Below are 20,638 nucleotides of genomic sequence, written 5' to 3'. Positions count from 1 at the left end.
GCCTACACAACACCCTGGAGGAACTCCTAGATGCGCAAAGGACTGCGCAAATATAGCGGCTTCAAGGAAGCAGGGCGGGTCGGTGGATCCTGGACTGCATTGGGCACAGGGTTTCTCCAACGCGCAATGACCATGCCACCATTCAGCCAGAAATTAGGAGGAAATTCCTCATCAAGCCAATGCCAAAGAACATGTTGGCCGGCCACCATGATGGAAGAAGAAAAGCGAGAGCAAGGACTCTCCACAAAACTCACGGGTCTAACCCGGAAGCGGCTTACGTAAATGCCGCCAAATACCCAACCATTAACAACTTCGCCATCAGCGTGGTCTCTCTTCCCAACAACCGGGACTGCGAGTCCCGCCTACGCACAGCATGCTCGCTGAGAGCCCCCAACGCAATTGAAGCCGAAGAGGTCGCCATCGCACTTGCAGTAGCGGCAGGCTTCACCACAATTCTGAGCGACTCCATCAGCAACTTCACTCGTGGCATCGTAGCTCCTACAACGCTACGAGTACTTCACCCTCTTCTCTCTTTTCGTTCTCAATTTCCCCCCGAGTATGGAAGCGGGGAGGACGATGACGACGCAGAGGTTTTCACTTGCCCCATCGAACCTGTATGGGTCCCGGCCCATTCGGGGAACCCGGGGAACGAGGCTGCCCACCAACATGCTCGAGGATTCGTCCACCGAACGGCGGGACAGGCCTCCGACCCGGAGGACTCGAATAGGGAACCTTTGACCTCATACAGACATCACCACCTACTATACAATCTCGAGACCACCACCTCACCCTAAATTGACCAAGAAATCACCTGGCGTCGCCTACAGACGCATTCGTTTCCTTGCCCCCAGATCGTCTCCTACATATACCCGGAGCTAATCGACCCCCACTGTAAGCTATGTGGAGAGACCGCCACTCTCAACCACATTATCCGGGACTGCCGGAAAGACCCCCCCCCCCCCACTCTCTCATGACCACACCCTCATCCTGGGCATGGAATAATATCCTCGCCGGGACCAGCCTGGAGCATCAGCTCCGGGCCGTGGACAGAGCCGGGGAGGTGGCTGGCGGACATGACCTGACAGACTACCTCCCCCCTTGAACGACACCTATTGTCGAATAAAGTTGTACCTACCTACCTCGCGGAAAGTTTTCTTTTTTTTATATGTTTACAGTGTTATTAATACCTTTGTGTGTACGAATTGCATACATTGACATGACTTGCAGGAAAGTGTCTGTACTGCCTTTATTCTTTGTCCACAATATTTGAAATTGTTATTAACAGAAACGGTTAACCATGCTTGATACCACTTTCACAGTTGTATTTGTGTACCGACCCTGCTGCAGCTTTATATATAAGGGTAGCAGTATGCAATAAATAAATAAATAAATAAATAAATAAATAAATAAATAAATAAATAAATAAATAATAAATAAATAAATAAATAAATAAATAAATAAATGTTCGCCAAGAAATGCTTCGCATTTATTACAGCCTTGAAAAGAATTGATACGGAAATGTTCGGAAGTATCACACTGCTGCTGTTAGCTAGGTTTCAAAATCTCCCAAAACAACTCTGCGTTTCAGATATTTTATACTTTGAAGGAATTAGTAGCATTTAAGTGCAATGTGTCGCGTAGCTTTAAGGTTTCTGGCTTATTTAGAAGCGTTACGAATAATTTATTGAGCCCTCATCTTTCTTCTGTTTACTTTTTCATGCGTGATACATTAGAATTGCCTGATGTCCTCAATGAACAATAGGCGGCTTCGTTGTGTTTAGTGACTGTACGGACAGGTTAATAGGCGGTGTGTAGGTGAAGTTCAAAGTAGATGGACAATTGGGGATTTCGTGATAAATACGTATGCAAGCACTCTAGAGTGTTACGAGCGTGTCTAAGAGCGGGCAGAATTGAGCCCGCTGCCCTGGCAGAACTATAAAAGACACCAGACCAAATTTAGTGAAACTTGGTGGTACACTATGGAAACTCTCTGTGCAAGGTTAAATGCGGTTGAATTGCAAACATAGCCTTTGTAAAAATATTGCCATTCAAGTGTTAGAGCGTGTGGTATGGCAGGTATCAGCTATGCCTCCCAGTGTCCTGCCATATCTGTAGGCTACAACAGGTTTATATTTTGTGGAAAGGGGAGGGGGACATGCTAACTGCAATGTGCGACACAATTTTGGCGTTCCTGGTCAAATTAGAAGCGCTGCAAACAATTACTGAGCCGTCGTTTTAAAGCATAAGCTGTTATGAACGCATTCAAATAGCCGTTTCGGTTCGCGATGATGTCGCCGCTATTGGGGACCGTAATCGATATCGAAGCAAATGCGATAAAAGTACCCGCGCCCGCTGCGTGGGAGCCAGGTACTCTGCTATCGAGTCGCGGAAAAATATATAGCAACAAGATATTTAAATATAAGTCTAAGGAAACGCCACTGTATATAATGCATCAAACAAGACAAATAAACAGGTTGCGCAGTCACAGATAGTAAACTTCACGCATACGAGTATAAAGACAGACGATCCAGGCAAGAACGAAACTAAGATCTCAGAAATCGTGATATGCATTTGGGCCATGCTGCGATCGCGACAGCACCATGTGGCTAGAATAATAAAATAATGCAGAAATCAATACGAAAATGCGTATTTTAACTGCCTGCAAAGCGGCAACAATTATTCTGCACCCAAAATCAAAGAGGGCTATTGCTTCGTTTCAAAAAAGAAGTAAAAACATGTAGCTAAAAAGGAAAGAAAAGGACAAACGAAAGCCACAGATGATGCGGCAAGTTGATTTACCCAACATCCGAGTGCGCTTTTGGGAACCGCCCCGTGTGCCGGGCTTTCAATGAGCAAGGTTTGTCAAAATTGGTTATTGATGTCCCCGTAATTTTTGTATTCCCAGGATAATTCTGATCATCATGCTAACTGTTATAATAAACGGTGAAAACTTCTGTGGTTTTAAAAGCTAATGAACAGTCATACGTTTTCATAATTACGAGCTTATATAGGAACGTGAAGGAACAGATATTTTTACAGGCATTGATTTTTGCTGCTTCGCTATCTAAACGATAAACTTCACTCGGCGGGGAGGTTTAGCGAAGCGTTCAATAACTTCGGACACGTTGATGGAGACGTCTCTGTGGGTATATAGAAGCGCCAGCATAACTATGCGTTCCTCAGACATTGTAAAGCGCAAGTGGTTTTTTTAGTAATCTCATGTTTGAAAATCTCTCTGCGCTGGCAGTGGCACTGGAAGGGTGACTAGAATCTGCAGCAGTTTGTACACATGTACATATAACCTGCAGTCTCCATGAGAGAGGGCATCTATTCCTGTGCTAAAACCTAAAAACACTTCGATATCGTTTCCTCAGCACCACGCTCGACAAGGTAGACAGCCGTCCTCTTACGGAAGCCACAATTCTTGGTCCCTGGTCCCAGCCAACGTCGGAACGAACTGCTTTAAAAGAGCTAGTACGCTTTTTAAAAGAAACAGGACTTAGTGAAAAACTATCGAATGTGCGGACTGATACGTTTCTTTTTCTTTTCTTTTTAATCTTCTTTTGTTTTCTAATCTTTTCTGCCCTTACCCCATCCCCCTGTGCAGAGTAGCCAACCGGACACTTAACCTGGTTAACCTCTCTGCCTCTCACCTCTTATTTTCCTTCCTTCCTTCCTTCGATATTGTTGACATCCTTGTTTACGTACTTTGCACAAACAGTAAGCTGTTCGATTCCAGCAATATCCGTCGTTTCGTCAGCAAGCAGGGGCGGATCCAGGTTTTTTCTGAGGGGGGGGTCAGCTTCTGTCAATGATGATGATGATGATAGTAGCCTTTCTCATTTACCGAAATGCACCGTTTCTGCTCACGATAAACCCGCGTTTTATACGGCTAGAGCAACACCTGTAGCCCGCCGTGGTGGCTCAGTCAGCTCAGGTGTTGCGCTGCTGAGCACGAGATCGCGGGATCGAATCCCGGCCGCGGCGGCGGCATTTCGATGGAGGCGAAATGCAAAAACGCCCATGTGCTTGCGTTGTAGTGCACGTTTAAGAACACCAGGTTGGCAGAATTAATCCGGAGCCTTCCACTACGGCGTGCCTCATAATCAGAACTGGTTTTGGCACGTAAAACCCCAGAAAGAGGAAGAAGCCCTATAGCGAAGCCAGGTATCGGTTTCTCCGAGCATAAAGGAAAAGGACGTTACCCAATACAGCCATGTGCTTGGCGGCTGTGCCTTATAATACAGGGTGTTCAAAACTAAGATTTATGGTTTTCTTAAAATTAGGCACTGGGAGGCACGCAAAGACCACCTGTGCTAATAACTTATGTGGCCAGGTGGGCACAAAGTGAGAGGATAATTATCGCTGTGAGCAACCGAATTCACTTAAGTTGAACAATTTTTTTTTTCGACTGCAGTAAGTGGGTATGTTTGTATTGAAAACTTAGAGACAATAGTGTTTCTACACAGTATCGGTCGGAAGAATTATTCTAGCGTGTTAGTGCTCCGAGATATCCGACTCCAAGGGCGCGATCTTGTACGCGTTCCAAAATGGAACGGAGGCGTTCCGTTCCATCGAGCCGCACACGATTGGTCAATTTGAACGTCGCGGTTGAAATTGGCCAATCGTGTGCGGCTCGATGGAACGGAACGCCTCCGTTCCATTTTGGAACGCGTACAAGATCGCGCCCCAAATTTCTATTGTCGTACTGCGAAGAGTTATGGAATCGACGCGGGAGTGGTTTATGCTTTGCGTTGCTGTGGAAGGGAGGCATTTTGAACGTTTTTAGGGCATTGACATCCTGATGGGTGAAGTGTTGTCATGAGATTCGTGCATGACATCATCAAACTTAAAACGACAGTATATATGAAATATTCGTTAGCATAGCTAAAAAGGTTTCTGTTGTTGATGGTGTAGTTGTTGCTTTTGAGTTCAATAAAACTTACAATACTTGGAAATCAGCAGTCACTTTATTTGCGTAGCCCAGGAAATGACCATGCCCGGTCGTCTAGTCGCCATTACGCACGCGCATTGCCCTCCGGCTTCTCCGCTCGCGCCATTATCTCGGCATGGCAGCTGCCGCCAGCTTTACAGGCTGCGCGGTTGCGTGTTACGACAGCGGTTACGGGTTCTTCGATTTCTTTTATTTCGCCAGCCGTCAGGGGAAGGGGGACAGTTATTATCTTTGCCAATGCCTCCGCCGCGTTGTCAGACTAAACGCCGCACCCAACAGCCGCGTCACATCATGGAGGAGCTTTGCGCCAATCCTCACTCTCTTGCATGGGTAATCATGCGAACGACAATTAAAATTTGGAGTTGGATATCTTGGAGAATAGACATGCTAGAAGAATTCTATCAAGTGAAACTGTGTAGAAACACGGCTGCCTCTAACTTTTCAATACAAACATACACACTTACTGCAGTCGATAAATAGTTAATATTCAATTTTAGGTAATATTCGGCTGCTGACAGCAATAATTATTATCTCACTTTGTGTCCCCCTGGCCACATAACTTATTTGGCCAGGTGGTCTTTACGTGCCTCCCAGTGTCTAATTTTAAGAACACCATAACGCATAATTTTGAACACCCGGTATATCTAGCCTGTATTGTTTCTTAAAATAAAATTTGGGATGATCTGTCGCAGGTTTGTTATAAATGAGTAAGCACGGGTCCACTTTGGAGTTCTGTTGGGACATCTTGATTTCCTTAAGAAGATTCTTTGTGTTCGGCTGAGACACCTTCTTTTGCTTTGGAGCTCCAACGCGGCAACCACTACGCTGGTTGTTTACGATATGCGAATCACCGCGCATGAAGAAGACTCATGACGCCACCTACAAGAACGTTGTGGCCTAGTAGCCGAGAGCGCGACCCAGCGTCTACCTGTTTTGCTTCCCACACGACGTCATCCTTTTACACAAGGCGCGCATGTGCTCCCGTTTCTTTAACCACGCGTGGTTAGCGGCCAACGCCAGCGCGCTGGCGTTGGCCGCTGACGTCTCGCTCCCCCACTTCGCAGCCGCTGCTCGAGGCTTTGCCCCGCTCCGCGAGAACGGCCACTCAGATAAACGGATCCGACGGCTTTGAGCCTCCTATGCTTAATGTACGACAATAAAACTGTGAAGTTACAATGAAAAACTTGTAGCGTACGAACCGTACTGTGCTCGTACTGGATAATGTCAACGTGTAACTGTGATCACACTTCTTTCTGGGGTTTTACGTGCCAAAACCAGTGATCACACTGAGTGCTACAGTTTTTAAAAAAAGTTGCCTATGCGAAGTTCTTAGTTTAGCTGTTAGTTGTTATTATTTATATATGAACACTTCAGCGAGAGATCTCTTTCATTAAGCAGGTTGGTCGCGGAACCGATGACAGCCAATGAGGCAAGCGATGACACCCCAATCGGGAACTGAGTTGATCAGTTGCGAAGGCGCTCGCGCGGACATCTGCGTGCTTGGCAAAAGGCACGTCCCCTCGTTCATTCGACGCTACCGATGGGAAGAGTAAGGCACGGCCGGCGCCAGGAGGTCCAAGGTGTTCATGAGAAAAAATAACTACGGCAACTTCGCGACACCACACCCCTACGGAATAAAACTAAGCTTGTGAGCGAGCTAGCTTTACTTCTACATGGCTCATACCACTGGTACTCGCGAAAAATAATTTTGAAGAATGCTGGTGGCGATACTTTTTTTGGGGGACAGGGCCATTCTCCTGTCAGCGAGGGGGCGATGCAGAAATCTGAGGGGGGGGTCAGGACATCCGGACATCCCCCCTGGATCCGCGCCTGTCAGCAAGTACGGAGAAGCAGCCTGCAGCGTTCACTTTTGCATCTAGGCTTTCACCACAAATTTCTATAATTTGGTTTTGTGCGTCTGGTTTAAATACAAGGCATTACTGGGGCAACTTTCCAAATGGTTCTTCAGATATGTATCTCCACAATCAGCTCGCATGCGAAGAAGCGTTCTGGAAATACCAGTATTTTCAGCGGGGGCTTTGCTTAAATCCAATGGGACCAGTGTCCCTATCGCCACGGAGAGCCAGACCTTGCCGCCCGCAAAAAAAGAACTGTCTCAAATTAAATAGGCCGTTGACTTCCTTCTGTTTTCTCTTATTTTACTTTGCCTGCCCTGGTCCAGCTTATCGATCACATTGGGCGCGCTTCCTGAAAATGTTTGGAAAAAATTATCAGATGCCAGCTGACCGTCACGGTGATATTTAATATTTTCGTGTCTGTGGAAAATTGCGAGTGCGTGCTTCCATTTCTGAAATGGCTTGGACACGCGCGTTCGAGTGCTTGCATGTTGGCCCAAGTTTATAAAAACCTTCCCAGAAAGTTCCAGAATTAAAAATCAGAAGCACGCCTTCCGAAATGTCAGTGCACTTTTCGCGTCAAAAGTGTATGAGAACTTTATAACCATCAAGTTTCGGAATTGAAATCCATGCTCTCCGTAGATTCCGGTGCCGCTGCGAGATGCCGCGACGCGCCCGCTCGCTATATGGAAAGCCCTTGAAACTTTGTGCTCGGCTGGGGCTCCTTACGTTATGTGACTCCATGGTGCATGCGCGTTTCCACGAAATCCAGCCCGAGTTCGCAATTTTCGCGCAAAAATGCCTTTTAGAGTGTCAAAAAGACATTGTAGACAAAATCCAGAATTATTCCCGGCGCCGGTGGTTGTTTTGGTCGGCGGTGCATGACAGCACGGAAAAATTTCGGGGGAGGGTCTGAAGCCCCATGAGCACCCCCCCCCCCCCGCTGGCTACGCGCCTGTCAGTAGCCTACCATTTTGGACGCCTTCAAAGGCAGCCACTACCTATCCTTGTGCTTTCAAGTGTTGTCAAGCGGACACCCGAGGCGGGAAAACATCCCCACTTAATCAGAACCGGAGCTCGTAGCAGAATCGTAATGGCACGTACGCACTAGCGGCAAAACGCGCGCGGCGCGCCGCCGGCGGCAAAACGCAGAAGCGGCAGGGCGGCCACACGAACCGGCGGCGAGCCGCTGCGGCAATCACGTGACAGACTAGACTCCTCTCCCCTTCTCGAACTATCCGGGAGCAGACGCGTGCAGATGATAGTGCGAAACGAGAAACAAGCGGTCGGGCGGGTCCGCATGGCACCATTTCCCGCGCGCGCGTCACGGAAGCGGGCCGCTCTCATTGGTCTCCTTCATCCGCGGCACGCGGCAAACCGCAAAAAATCGGTCCAGGAGGCATCCATGCCGCGGCAAGATAAACCCGTTTCGCGGCTGCTTTCGCGGCGCGCGTCTTGCCGCCGGCGGCGCGCCGCGCGCGTTTTGCCGCTAGTGTGTACGTGGCATAACAGCTCGCTTCGCTGCATCCGAAGCAGACGACGCGGCCGCTGTGTCCACGTGATTCCCCGTATCACGTCATGCCGACAGTGGCGCCAGCTCATGAAGGAACATAGAGTTTCTGACTATAAACACTGGTAATATAGTCAGAAACTGTATGTGAAGTAGAGTGTACTAGAATATGGTCGAGTGGGACTAGCGGCTGGGGCGGCGCATGCTTTGCAGTGAGGCGCCCGACGTGGAAAAATACTGGGGCGGCGCTGCGATCGAAGTGGATTGGGCCGCATCAAGGTCGCGCCGTTGGAAACTCCTGGCGATACTGCTCGGCAGGGTCATTCGTACAACTTCGCGCGCTGGTATTTGCGTTCAGACCAATCAAATGAGGTTCATAATTGCATATGACATCTATTTATGCCTTAAGAATAAATTCCTTTTCTTTCTCTTATTTATTTATTTTTATTATTTTCTATGCCGCTCGGTGATTGCGCGTGCATTGCGGCCTCAGTGTCGGCTTTCATTCTGCTATGTTATTGTACGGTTCCCTTTGCAGAAAAAAAATACTTTTCTCGTTCTTTAAGCAGCATGTATCTCTCGTGTGCATTGCTACGCATTTAATTTTCTATCAGTAGGTCTTGCGAAACGCAGACGAAGCAATATGTGTAACCTTCCTGCTTGCCGCTTCAAACAAGTAAAGCATATCTGCCCCATCCGGCGCCTTGTACTTAGATTTACGGGAAGCATTGACATAGATTAAAAAAAAAAAGAGTAAACTGCAGTGCAACATTCCATTCAAGTTTCCGCCTTCCTCGCGTAACAGAATGCAGAGTAATTGGTACGGGGTTAATTATTTATTGCAGTCGGACCTCGAGCGCCGAAAACGGTTTTATAGTTAGCCATTCTATATGCTAATCTTTGGCCGTAAACCGTACGTGGAATTTTTTTTCCAGTCGATACTTCAAAAAAGAAAAAGAAAGAAAGAAAGCCTGCGCGGTAGCCTAATTAGTGCCTATATATAATGTGAATACGGCTTTGCGCTGCTAAACTGGAGCTCCCGGGTTCAACCCAGGTCGCGGAATTTGATGGGAATGAAATGTAAAAAGACTCGTGTACTTCTATTTAGGTGCGCTTTAAAGAACCCCAGGTGGCAAAAACTAAACCGGGTGCCTCACAATCATATCGTGATTTTGCCACGTAAAACCGAAGAATTTGCTTATATTAAAAAAAGAAAAAAGCAGGTGGCTGCGTTCTTCGGCTTATTTCTGGGGGTGTAAACAACATAAACTATTCTTGAGTCTGATTTCCGAGAAAAACATGTTACGCTTATCCTATATTTCATGAATAAATGTAATGCCGTTCCCAAATGTATGACCGCTCAACTCTGCAGCCGGTATATTATAAACGGCTGCGTTCAGTTATCCGGTGCACTATCATAACGACCATAATGAAACAATTAAAGGAACGGCATGTCTCACATACACGCAGAGATATGTGCAAATCTGTTGCGTTCGTTGAAGAAGATAAGTGTACGTACCACATGGGGCACCCAGTTTTAATGGGTTGCAAACATGGTGAGACTGTCAAACAAAGTTTTCCTTGTCTGAATCAAGTTAGCAGATTTACAGGCTGTCCCAAAACGGGGCGTTTATATTGAATGAGAGCTAGGAACTTGTTAAGCAGGACTTATTAACACCTGTCCGTTAATTCTCTCAGGAACTGCGCCTCTGCGCAACAGCCACGACTCTCCGGCAGCAAATTCATGCGGAATAACAGTCCTCACTGAATAACTGTCCTCACTTGCATGCAGTCACTCACCTTTGAGATTTCAATAGTGCTGTCATGCGTTACATTCGTACGGAAATGACTATTCGGCGTCGTACAGTATATCAATGGCACACACACACACACACACACACACACACACACACACACACACACACACACACACACACACACACACACACACACACATATATATATATATATATATATATATATATATATAAGATGGTCTTGCCTGCTATGAATATTATTACTGCGACTGAGAGTTTTATTCCCAGTAATCACCAGTACGTGTGTTTGTTACTGCAAACACGTGCGCTTATTCCGGTCGGGAATTCTCACTTTTTCAATTATTGCATTTGGAATATTAGTTATTTTTTCCCTTACCTATATATATTGTAAATATATATGTCTATGTACCCTTTGATTTAATTACCTAACAATACATTGGTCATTCTTCGCGCCACGCAGTTAATAAACCTGGTTTATTTCACTCTAATATTGTTTTCTTCTATCATTGTCCCTGATCAATATCCACCAACAAGAAGCGCGTGTAAAATGACACGATATCAATAATAAAATGTTCTTACGTAGCCTTCATGGTGAGGAAATACCAGTTACTTTTATTGCGATAGCAATTATATGGACACTTCAACCGAATTTCTGCCATCAATCTTCGCCGCGCGCCGTATGCCCGAGCGGAAGCGTGCGGGGATCCGCGCCATCACGGAGAGCGAACGCACTCATCCTCATCCCCCACGCGCAAGCAAGGAAGCAGGAAGCCAGCGCCAGAGGGAGCGGGGGAGGGGGGGGGGTGCACTTCTACTCTGCCAACAACCGCGCTCGCCGCTCGCCCGCACCGTCTCTTATCTCCACACGGCTCTGACCTTTATGCGCCGTGCATTCGCCGCTCAGTTTCCGTTGAAGCGATAGACCGCACGTACCTTCGCCCGCTGCGGCGTATATACGCTCGCTGCCAGCGTTTTGACAGTCGTTGTCTGCAGTCGTTCAGTGTGATCTATTCCTGTTTGTTTGTGCGCGCTCACACCACGCTTGTTCATTCAGTTAGTAATAGTCGGGCCACATTTTCCAACGCACGCAACACATGCAATGCTGCCCGGATCGGCAGTGCAGCACTACAGGTGTGTCACTTCGCACGCGCTGCCTACGGGAAGCGCTTCTCATCAACATCACGGTTTCACACGCGCCTTCTCGTGGTCATCGAGTCTCTCTTCGTGTCGGTCTACTTACGCCGCAGCACACCTGCTTACTTAATCAGCTCATGTTTATTACAATTCATATTGCTACCAAAGCCGCTCACCTTACTTCGTATGACATTGCTGTGTTGCTATCGCATTCATTGCTTCGCCCTTAGGGCGAAACTGTGACTTTTTTTTTTTTTTTTGAGGACAGTGGTAAAAACAGCAGTTCACCTGGCTAAAACTACATTTGGCACCGGCCGTCAAGAGTCATGGGCGCACGGAAGCAACTAAACCATTAAAAATGTACTGCACAGAGGTTCTTCGAGAAAAACTGGGCGTCCGCCAGCGTCCGCGTAGCGAACGCGCGCTCGCTAGCAGACGACGCGCTTGACAACGACAGCAAAATTGAAGATGTCGCGTTGTATAATCTATGCCTCAAATATACATGTTTGGCAAAATGGTTTAAACATAAATTTGCAGATGAAATAAAGCGTTATTTTAGAGCGTACTATGCGCAATCGGTCTCGGCGCCCGCAGCGAAATTACGTTGAATATGCTGCGGAGCGCGTCTCCGCCCCAATCCAGTTCGCTCGCAGCGCCCTCGCACCATTTTTCCACACGCGGCACCTCAGCGGCAGAGCGCCGTTCGGCCCACTAGACCAATGTCTAGTACACTCTAATGTGAAGGAAGAAAAAACTTTTTCCCTTCCTACATGCGATCTGTTGAAAGCCCAGTGCGGAAATCAGGCGCACACCGGCCTCTGCTCGGAACACGACCTCCTGAACTAGGTCGTGGTTCGGAAAAATGAGAGCGCGAGCACGTAGCGAGCCGCGCTAATCCAATCCAGAAGCCCAAAAAAAAAAAAAAAAAAAAAAAAAGAAGGAGAAAGTCGCTTTTCTTTCTCCATGGGAGAAGTTACAGCCCCTTCTAGTACACTGTAGAGAGTGTCATTCCGTCATAGCGTGACGTTAAGCTCAGCGCTACCGCGTTCTGTGACTGTATCGCCCACAGTGATCGTCCCAGAATACGTCCAGCTTTATGACATTTGTTGCCCAGCTGCCGGTGCGGCCGCAACGCATCTGGAACAAAGGTGAGAGTACTGCTAGGAGTTTTGTATTTTGCTGACACTTGTAGGAACAACCGCGTTTGCGAATTCGTGCGGCATAAAGTGATCTCAAAAGGCCGGATGCCAGCTGATCCGAAACAGTGTCCGCAGTGTCGCAGAAATCGCGGGATGATCTATTCGTGCCTTCGATGCTGTTGTGTTCAGCAGTGGTCACACACATGGCTGCATTCATTTGTTTCCCTTCCTCACTGCTTCTGCTGAGCTAATGTTGTCAGCACATTCCACTTGTTGCACTCAGATAGTGACATTCTATTCATTTAAAGCTTCTCAGCCGCTCTTATGTGTCAGCTGTGGAGTTGTCATGCAATGTGTACGTGGTGAGCGAGCAGGTAAACAAACTAGCTTCTCTGCTGCAGTCGCTTACGAGCACTTTCAAAGGTAAACATGTATGAGCGCATAAATCAGTTCATCACTCTATGATACACACAGCCGTATCTTTCGTTGTTCACGAATCATATGTGTGTAACTTTGTATCCGTGATCGACATTGTAAACATCACCAAGAAGGTAGATGACACAGGCACTGTCCTTGCTTTAATGTTTGTCTGTGCTGTTTTTAGGATATCAATTATGAACTTCCTAGACCACCTCCATACAGTGATGATGTTTACAGGTAAAACACCTTTTTTTCCGGTAACGTGAGGAGCATATGTTTCAATTTGTCGCAGTTACGTAGTGAAGTGCCCTGGGCCCATGTCCCTGGCTGTGTGTTTTTGTTTTACTGTGCTGCTGCTGTCATTACAGCTTCTGCTGATGCTTGCTGTACCCATCAAGATGTAGGCGGTATCTGCACCGTTGACAACAAATAGCTGCAAGTGCTGATTGTGGCTGGTCAGCTCAGTCCAGAATTTGGTTTGTATATCCATTTTCTCAAGGCGTGCTGTATCTTCTAATATTTGTGCTGCTACAGTAAAGGTGGATTTAATTAATGGTGGTTTAAGTGATGTATGACATCATGCTATACAGGTGGCAAGGCTTGTTCAGATTTAAGCTATTAAGGCAGGCCATTTAAATGTTGGAAGTTACAATGTGTTAAACTTGAATATAAAATTATGTAGGCCAGAACACTTATAATATTGTATTGCAACTGATGCCATCACAAAAACACAGTTGAAGAAGAATCCAGAAAACTTGTTTCCAGTTGTCCCTAGACAATAAACTATTGAGAAGGAATTGTGTTGCAAACATCTAGCGACCATTCTGAGCTTGAGCCATTTTTCTATGGGACCATGGTTGTTCATCAACTTCTTTTGCACGAGGTGCACTATCACTTGCCAATTGCATCCTCAGCATCTGGCTTAGTCATAAGACTGTGTCTGTCTATACGATGCAATAGCTGCTCCATGAGCGATGCATGTGAATGGTTTCTGCGAAAGCTTTAGTTTAGGTTAGGCTCATACAGAGGGAATGTCAGTCGGCCCAAACAAGGGCTTAAATTGCCTCAACCACATCAGAAACAGCTCTGCAGGTATGCTTAAATATCTCAGTATTTGAGTTGTGATCCGCAACGGTTGGTACATTGTTGGTATGGTGGTATATTCTTGCAGCTTCGCCACTTGCTCTGGGCTTTATGTGTAGTAGTGTGATGTACTCTGTACATTTCATTTTGGCATGGACGTGTGGCTGCAGTGAAATAATTTGAAGTGGATATCTTCTTTGGCTTGCAACCATTTTCGTTGTTAGTTGTAGGTCTGTGATCTTTGGTGGTCGGACTTTGGCATGCAATGTAATGTGTAAGCAGGTAATCGACGGTGTATCGGGGTTACTGAATGGGTACCAATGGAACTGACGTGCAGTCGTGGAGAGCAGACAGTGGGTTGAAATAGAAAATTTGCAAGCGTAGGATGGTATCAGCTGGCACAAGCCATGGAGCGATTGGGGATCCTACAGGGGACGTTAAATAGGCTGATAGCGATGGCCTTAGGATCTTGCAGTCACTTTGTGTTAGTTGGACTCCACCAACAGCTTTAAAATGTATAAGATGAAAAGAGAAGTCTGAAATAAGGTCTTCTGTCAGAAATCTTGCACAAAAAAAGGTTGCCCTGCTTTCAGATATTCAATGTGGACTCTCCCTTGTAGCCCTTTAAGAATACTGAACCAAAAGACTTATTTTGTGTTCCATTGCTATGCATTGTAAGGTTCCCCTGCATTTATTATATTGTATTTACCTCTTGTTCTGGATGTTGTAACAGGACTGCAATCACTCTCAATTTTTTTTTCTGCAGGCCTCACAAATGCAATGAGCCTTGGTGAATGCATCACTGATGCCCAGGAGGCATGCCCTGCCCGTTCTAAGGTCATCATTCAGGTCGAGGTTGGTCTGCAGTGCAGCTTGCCTCTCGCTGAAAAGTCTGTCGGGTGCTCCTTCAAAGCAACGAGCGAGTCGAGAAGCGTGCAGGCTACAGAGGCTGTGGATCAGTCAAGCTCCACCTCAGGTGGGCAGTGACTAGCACTTCTACTCTTGCTTGCTTGTGTGAGTTTCTAGTAAATGAAGTCTGCCTACCTTGGTACGACCTGCTCAAGTGTGTATGACATTCTGCTGCCAAGGACATATCTGGTTTGTGATTCCTGTCCGCAATCTCATCAGGGCAAAATGCAAAAATACTGCTCTGCTGGTCATGTTGAAGCACACCTTAGGTGCTAAAACTTAGTCCAGAGCCCTCTTGTCCTGGTGGTGTTGTAGCCCTTAGGTTGCTCGACGCTAATTCCCAGCATCTCTTGTCCAGCGAGTCTCTTGGTTATGCCTAAATCAGTATATTAGTGTAAAAACGTGAGTATAGATTAGTGTGGAATGTAAGTTGACCCATGAGCGTGAGGTGAACAATATCGAAACAAAAAAAATTTTAATGCAGGTAACTGCAAAACATGCTTTGTTTTATCAATATACTTAATTCATTGAGAGAGTTGAGAACCGCAGGGAGCTGTCAGGGTTCTTGTTCTGGGACAGCTGTGAGGCACGACATCTTACAGAACATCATCGGTGATGACTAAGCAATACTAGGCATGTGCAACACTGTCACCGTGCAATCACTATAGCCGACCTGTAGGTGTCTTCAGGCTACTGCTGGCCATACATTCGTTTTGATGGTCTCCCATTGATAGCAGCTTCATATCCTTCACGCACTGTTTGCTGACTGCAGTGGCCAGCGGGACCTCTTCCCAATTTGTGCCAGTGGATAGTTCTTCCGCAGCACTCTTGTTACAGTGTGCAAGCATAGGATGATGCTGAGATGCTCAGCATAGGATGATGCTCATTCACCTTTGCTGATATGAAAAGTCACGCCTTTTCACTTCCAGAATTGAGACAATAGTGAGCAAATTCAATTGCTATTGGAATGAATTGAATTTCCTGTTATCAGTAGACCTCGTGCATGGTGCTCACAGAGAAATTCCCCCAGAGTGTCTTCAGTTCACTGTCAACAGGGCAGCCGTTGGGCAACAAAGGTTCCAGTGAAAATTGACATTTACACCATTTCACTTTCTGTTCTGGGAGACCAAACGGTGCATTGCCACAATCCTTCTGTATGCTTCCACCTATTTTATCGCATTGTTTGCAAAGGCAGCAATAAAGTCAGGCCTCGAGATGTTATTTTTGTACCCTAGCAATATTACCATGTGCTTGCACAAAATTTGCAAGGTTAGCGTGTTTGCCACGGTAACGCCAAAAATGATGATGCTTTCTCCATTTTGACAACTTCAAACAAGAAGATTTCATTTGGTTCACAACATACATAGCAAACAGAGGGAGATTGTGCTAAAGGTGATTTGCAACACCTGATCAAGGCTCAGCCTCTCCTTGGTAATACAGGCACATGCGGTTGCAGCATCAGATTTGCAAAATGGGTTACATAATGTTTACTGACACTGAGTGGAATTTGAATGTGTTCTTTGTCAGCGTAATAATAATAATACAGTTCCCGACTGATTTTATTGCGATAGCAATTATATGGGCACTCCTGGGGCATTTGTGCCATTGCCCTGAGGTTCGGTATGAAGACCAGAGGCCATGAAATCGTCACTGCGCACTGTATGCTCTATGTGCGAGGAAAGTGCGTGAGGGTGAGCCAGCGATCATGGTTGAATCTTGCATATGCAAGCGAGGGAAGCAGGAAAAAGATGCACCGTCTTCCATAGCTCTCCTACGCGAAGGGGGGGGGGGAGGCGTGTTTCTACTATGAGGGGGCCCCGGCGGCTGCGTCCTCCTGCCTGGGCCGTTTTATTTTAAAAGCCATGTGCGTCAGGGACACAGTCGGCCATGCGCTGTGTTTTTGCAGCTTAGTTTGTGTTGATGCGAGACGCAGCACGAAGGTCAATTTGCTCACTGCTGCTGCCGCGCTCCCTCACCCCAGCGTTTTCACAGCAAGTTTCCGCGGTCATCGAGTGAGGCGTGTTCATGTTTGCTTGTGCGAACGCGACACCATGCTTGTCAAGTTAGTAAGTATGCATATGATTATAAGTTTATACGGTCGATAGAACTACAGTTGAATCTCGATAATTCGAACTTGAAGGGGCCCGGAAATTTGTTCTAATTAAAGAAAGAGCGTATTTTTGAAGTATTCGAGCACCATAGCACGATGCATGAACGGTGCGAGTCGTGAAATATCGCGGCGCGCAACCGCCCACGCCGGCCGACGCTCGGTTCTCGATAACGGTAGAAAACGAAACTTCAGGGAGCGGACGGCAACGGGCGCGCACGCGCAGAGACCATTGAAGGTGAGGGCAAAGGGCGGCAGGGAAGCGGATTTGGCCTCGGCAATTTCGCCACTTAGGTGCCTGCCCTCGCCCTGTCTCTCAGCTCCCTCGCAGCCCCCTCCCCTTCGTCTGTCTCTGTGCGCCTGCCACCGTGCCGGTACAGCCGGCCGGCACAGATTAGCCCGCTCTCTGAAGTTTCGTTGTCTGTTGTTATCGGGAAGCGGAGCGTTTGCCAGCGTGGGCAGTTTCGTTAGCTGGACCATATATGCCTCCGCTGCTGCGTTAAGGGGTCTCTCCTAAGCTTTTGCTCTATGGCGGTGTCGGAGCAATGCCGGTCGGAAGTGCCACGGCGTTCTTTGGCGCGCTGCTGAGAGTATTGTCGGTCTGCAGTATGTTTGAATTAACCGTCGCAAATGCTTTTGCGTTCGAATTACTGAGCGTTTTCGCTTAGTGAAATACACATAACTTTGACGGGACCACAGCGTCACTTCGAATACACTGGCAGTTTGAATTAAGTGTGTTAGAATTAACGAGATTCGACTGTACTATCCTTATTTCGTATAGGTGTCCACTAATTTGCTATCGCAATTGATGCTTTGCACTTTGTTAACAGCGAAGCTGTTTAAGCCAGCCGTAATTTGTGATTCGTATCAAGAAACTATGAAGAAATAAAAGAATAAGCTTTCGTCAGACCTTCGTACCCGCGGTCCCAAGGCAAGCGTAGTAACCACTAGCCCAAACAGCTACGCTTGCAGAACATTCATTTATGCGAATCATGTGATTGTGTTCAAGCGTTGTCGTCTTCGTCCACAGCTGGTGCATTCGCATGCTCGTGCTCTGCAAGATGAAAAAGAGGTTTGCGCGCTATGGTCGGGAGAGAGATAAAGAAAATGAGAGCGAGAGGGAGAGATGCACTCACGGGGCGGGTCTGCTGGAACGCGTTGTAGGCATTGCAACACGATGTCGATGTTGCAAGATGCGCGATGCAATGCGCAGTGATGGCTGCAAGTCCGAGACGCACGAAAAGTTATCATCATCATGAGTAATGAGATGAAAAGTTCGTGCACACTTGCGTAAAATGCTGGACTATTTAAAATCGCCCAGCTTCGCTGTTTCAAGTGTTGCGCGGTTCAGTGCAAGGTTAAGCGTTTTTTGCTGACACTCAATTTTCTGGACTTGCCTGAATATTCGGACTTTGCCATGGTACTGCCATGCACTCAAGTCACTGTATAACAACCAAAATTTTGGATGTTTTAAACTCTTCTCGATTGATTTTCCGGACTTTTTCTCACGATCGCAGGTCAAAGGCTACCGAAAACGCAAAAAACATTACCGTCATATTGTTTTTCTGCAGCCTCAAAACTGCATTGCACACATACTGTACACACACACTGTAACTGATTGGAGTGATTCTTTATTGCCTTTCGCCTCAATTTGATGTTTTTGAAACGTTATTAACTCTGTTGTATTTGCCTTGTTTACCTTTTTACTCACCCTGCTTGGACCTGTACATGGTTTGCAGTATTTAATAAATAAATAAATAAAATAAATAAATATCACATGCCGATTCAGAGCTTCCATTTCCGGTACAGCCTCGATAGCAGGAACCGCTTGCTGCACCCTCATACAAGGCTTTGCGCTGTCGTTGCTGTTGGCACTTGTCATACTTGGAGAATGCCAGCAAACTTGAAAGTAGAAAAAATCGAGAAGCAGACATAGACAAAGTGACAAGAAGCTGGCTGGACTACAGATAAGATGATAGATAAGATGATGACCGTGTTTTTGTTATGTTGCGCCTTGTGCATGGTAAGTATGGACTTGGGGGACGTCGTTTTCATGTATTAAGTTCAGTTGTTAGTCCAGCCACCTTCCTGTCAATTTGTCTATGTTTGCTTCTCGATTTTTTGAGTTTCAGTTTGTTGGCATTCTCCAAGTATAACCATGTACCAACTAGCCCAACACGCCACTCTCATGGCACTTGTCAGTTGCATATGGTCAATTGCACTGTTGGTATCGCCTCTTGTGCGCATTGTCGTTCGCTTCAGCTGCTTACTGCGATGCTGGGCTTAGCCGCTTCAATAACCGACCGTCTTCAATGGTTTCATTGCCATCTGCAACTGATGGCGCCAACACCACCTTCGTCGTCTGCCTTCAACTCAAAAAAGGCTTCGAAGCAAGAGAATTATAGCAGATTGACTATGGAAAAAAAGGCCACCATTATCAGGCAAGTGCAAAGTGGCCAATCGCAAGTGGACGTCGCAAAGGAAAGTGAAATGTCGAAGCAGGCAACATCTGTCCCATATACTACAGCAAACAGCGCAAAAACGAGACACAGAAAAGTAGCACACGACACAGGGGCTGACTTCCAACAGGTTTGTTTATTGCACAAGTGTGAAATATACAGGCAGAGAAGCATGTGTGAAACAAATGGCGTGATAAACATGAGAAGAATGGCTTGAGGTTGCAGGTGGGCGTATATGTGGTAAATTGCAGATACGAGATTTCCTTTTCTAATAACAGGATGGATATTGAATTTATGCATGAAGGACCACGTTACATAATGGCAGATGCCTCGATAATTTCACGTGTGTGCTGGTCAGCATGCTTCTGGATGACGGTGACTTGACTAAAATGGGAGAAGCATTCACATGACCTGCAGTGCAGAGCAAGATTGCTGCTATATTTTTCTTTGATGTTCTTGGCTTGCTCCCGGAGGGGACCATTGAGGCAGCGTCCTGTTTGTCCTACGTAGTAGCAACCACAGCTCAAGGGTATTGTATGAAGACGCCCGGTACGAAGGCAGATCCCTTGTATGTCAACGCAGCCGCGTGAGCCAACAAGCAAGCACCAACCCGACAAATGATGATTATGAGGATGGGAATATACAGATGAAGTCTACAATAAACTACACAGTTACCGCTCACACTAACCCCCCCCCCACTGCATGAAAGCGGTCGACAAGGCAGCAAGTCTGAAACGGTACGAACGCCGTAGATACGGCTTCAGGTGAAAGATGTGAATGATTTCAGTGCTGTGGCAATGGCAGTCAGTAGCTGAAATAATAGGAGTGATGCTATAACTTACGGCAGATGTTCTTTCAAGCACAGTGTGCTGGCCGAGATACCTGTGAAGAAATTTTTCATAGAGTCCTGGTACTCGAACAGGTTTCCACAGGAGCACTTTGTTGCCTGGTGGAACGAATCAACATGATGCGTCGCGTCACAATGCACGCGTCCTCTTGTCCTGAATGGTTGCGGAGTTGACGCGCGAAATTTCACGGCAGTGGGCGACGCGGGCAGAGAACTCCTCTGGTAGAGATGTGGATAGAACAGAAGGAGTAGAGAGAAAGGTGGTGTCCAAAAGAAAAGACTGCACAGTTGTACATGAGGAAAAAGGGGCTGTAATTTGTTGTGCGTTGAACGGCAGTGTTATAAGAAAACGTGACGAAAGGAAGTATAGTGTCCCTTTTTCGTGATCGGGTTTAACACACATGGAGTTCATGTCGGACAGAGTTGGATGAAAACGCTCGGT

The 20,638-nt window shown here is 46.7% G+C and overlaps 3 protein-coding genes across 5 annotated transcripts in view; 1 reads left to right on the top strand and 2 right to left on the bottom strand.

The window, feature by feature from the left end:
- Positions 1-20,638, bottom strand: part of LOC119453871 (zinc finger protein 675-like) — a 2,199,134-nt gene that overhangs the window by 1,695,173 nt on the left and 483,323 nt on the right. The window lies entirely within an intron of this gene.
- Positions 1-20,638, bottom strand: part of LOC119454549 (gastrula zinc finger protein XlCGF57.1-like) — a 1,708,166-nt gene that overhangs the window by 1,568,086 nt on the left and 119,442 nt on the right. The window lies entirely within an intron of this gene.
- Positions 12,178-20,638, top strand: part of LOC119453874 (gastrula zinc finger protein XlCGF52.1-like) — a 231,498-nt gene continuing 223,037 nt past the window's right edge. The window contains exons 1-3 of one of the 3 annotated variants that reach the window (XM_049666996.1): positions 12,178-12,380; positions 13,160-13,267; positions 14,641-14,850. In XM_049666996.1, coding sequence (XP_049522953.1) covers positions 14,655-14,850 — 196 coding nt within the window. In that variant the 5' untranslated portion in view covers positions 12,178-12,380; positions 13,160-13,267; positions 14,641-14,654. Of the gene's footprint in view, positions 12,381-12,771; positions 12,795-13,159; positions 13,268-14,640; positions 14,851-20,638 lie in introns of those variants that run through there. The other 2 variants (XR_007466767.1, XM_037715926.2) reach the window with 2 other exon arrangements.

The sequence above is a fragment of the Dermacentor silvarum genome, chromosome 5 (assembly GCF_013339745.2).
Source record: "Dermacentor silvarum isolate Dsil-2018 chromosome 5, BIME_Dsil_1.4, whole genome shotgun sequence".
Classification (NCBI taxonomy): Eukaryota; Metazoa; Arthropoda; class Arachnida; order Ixodida; family Ixodidae; genus Dermacentor; species Dermacentor silvarum.
This window is presented reverse-complemented; position numbering and strand designations above follow the sequence as displayed.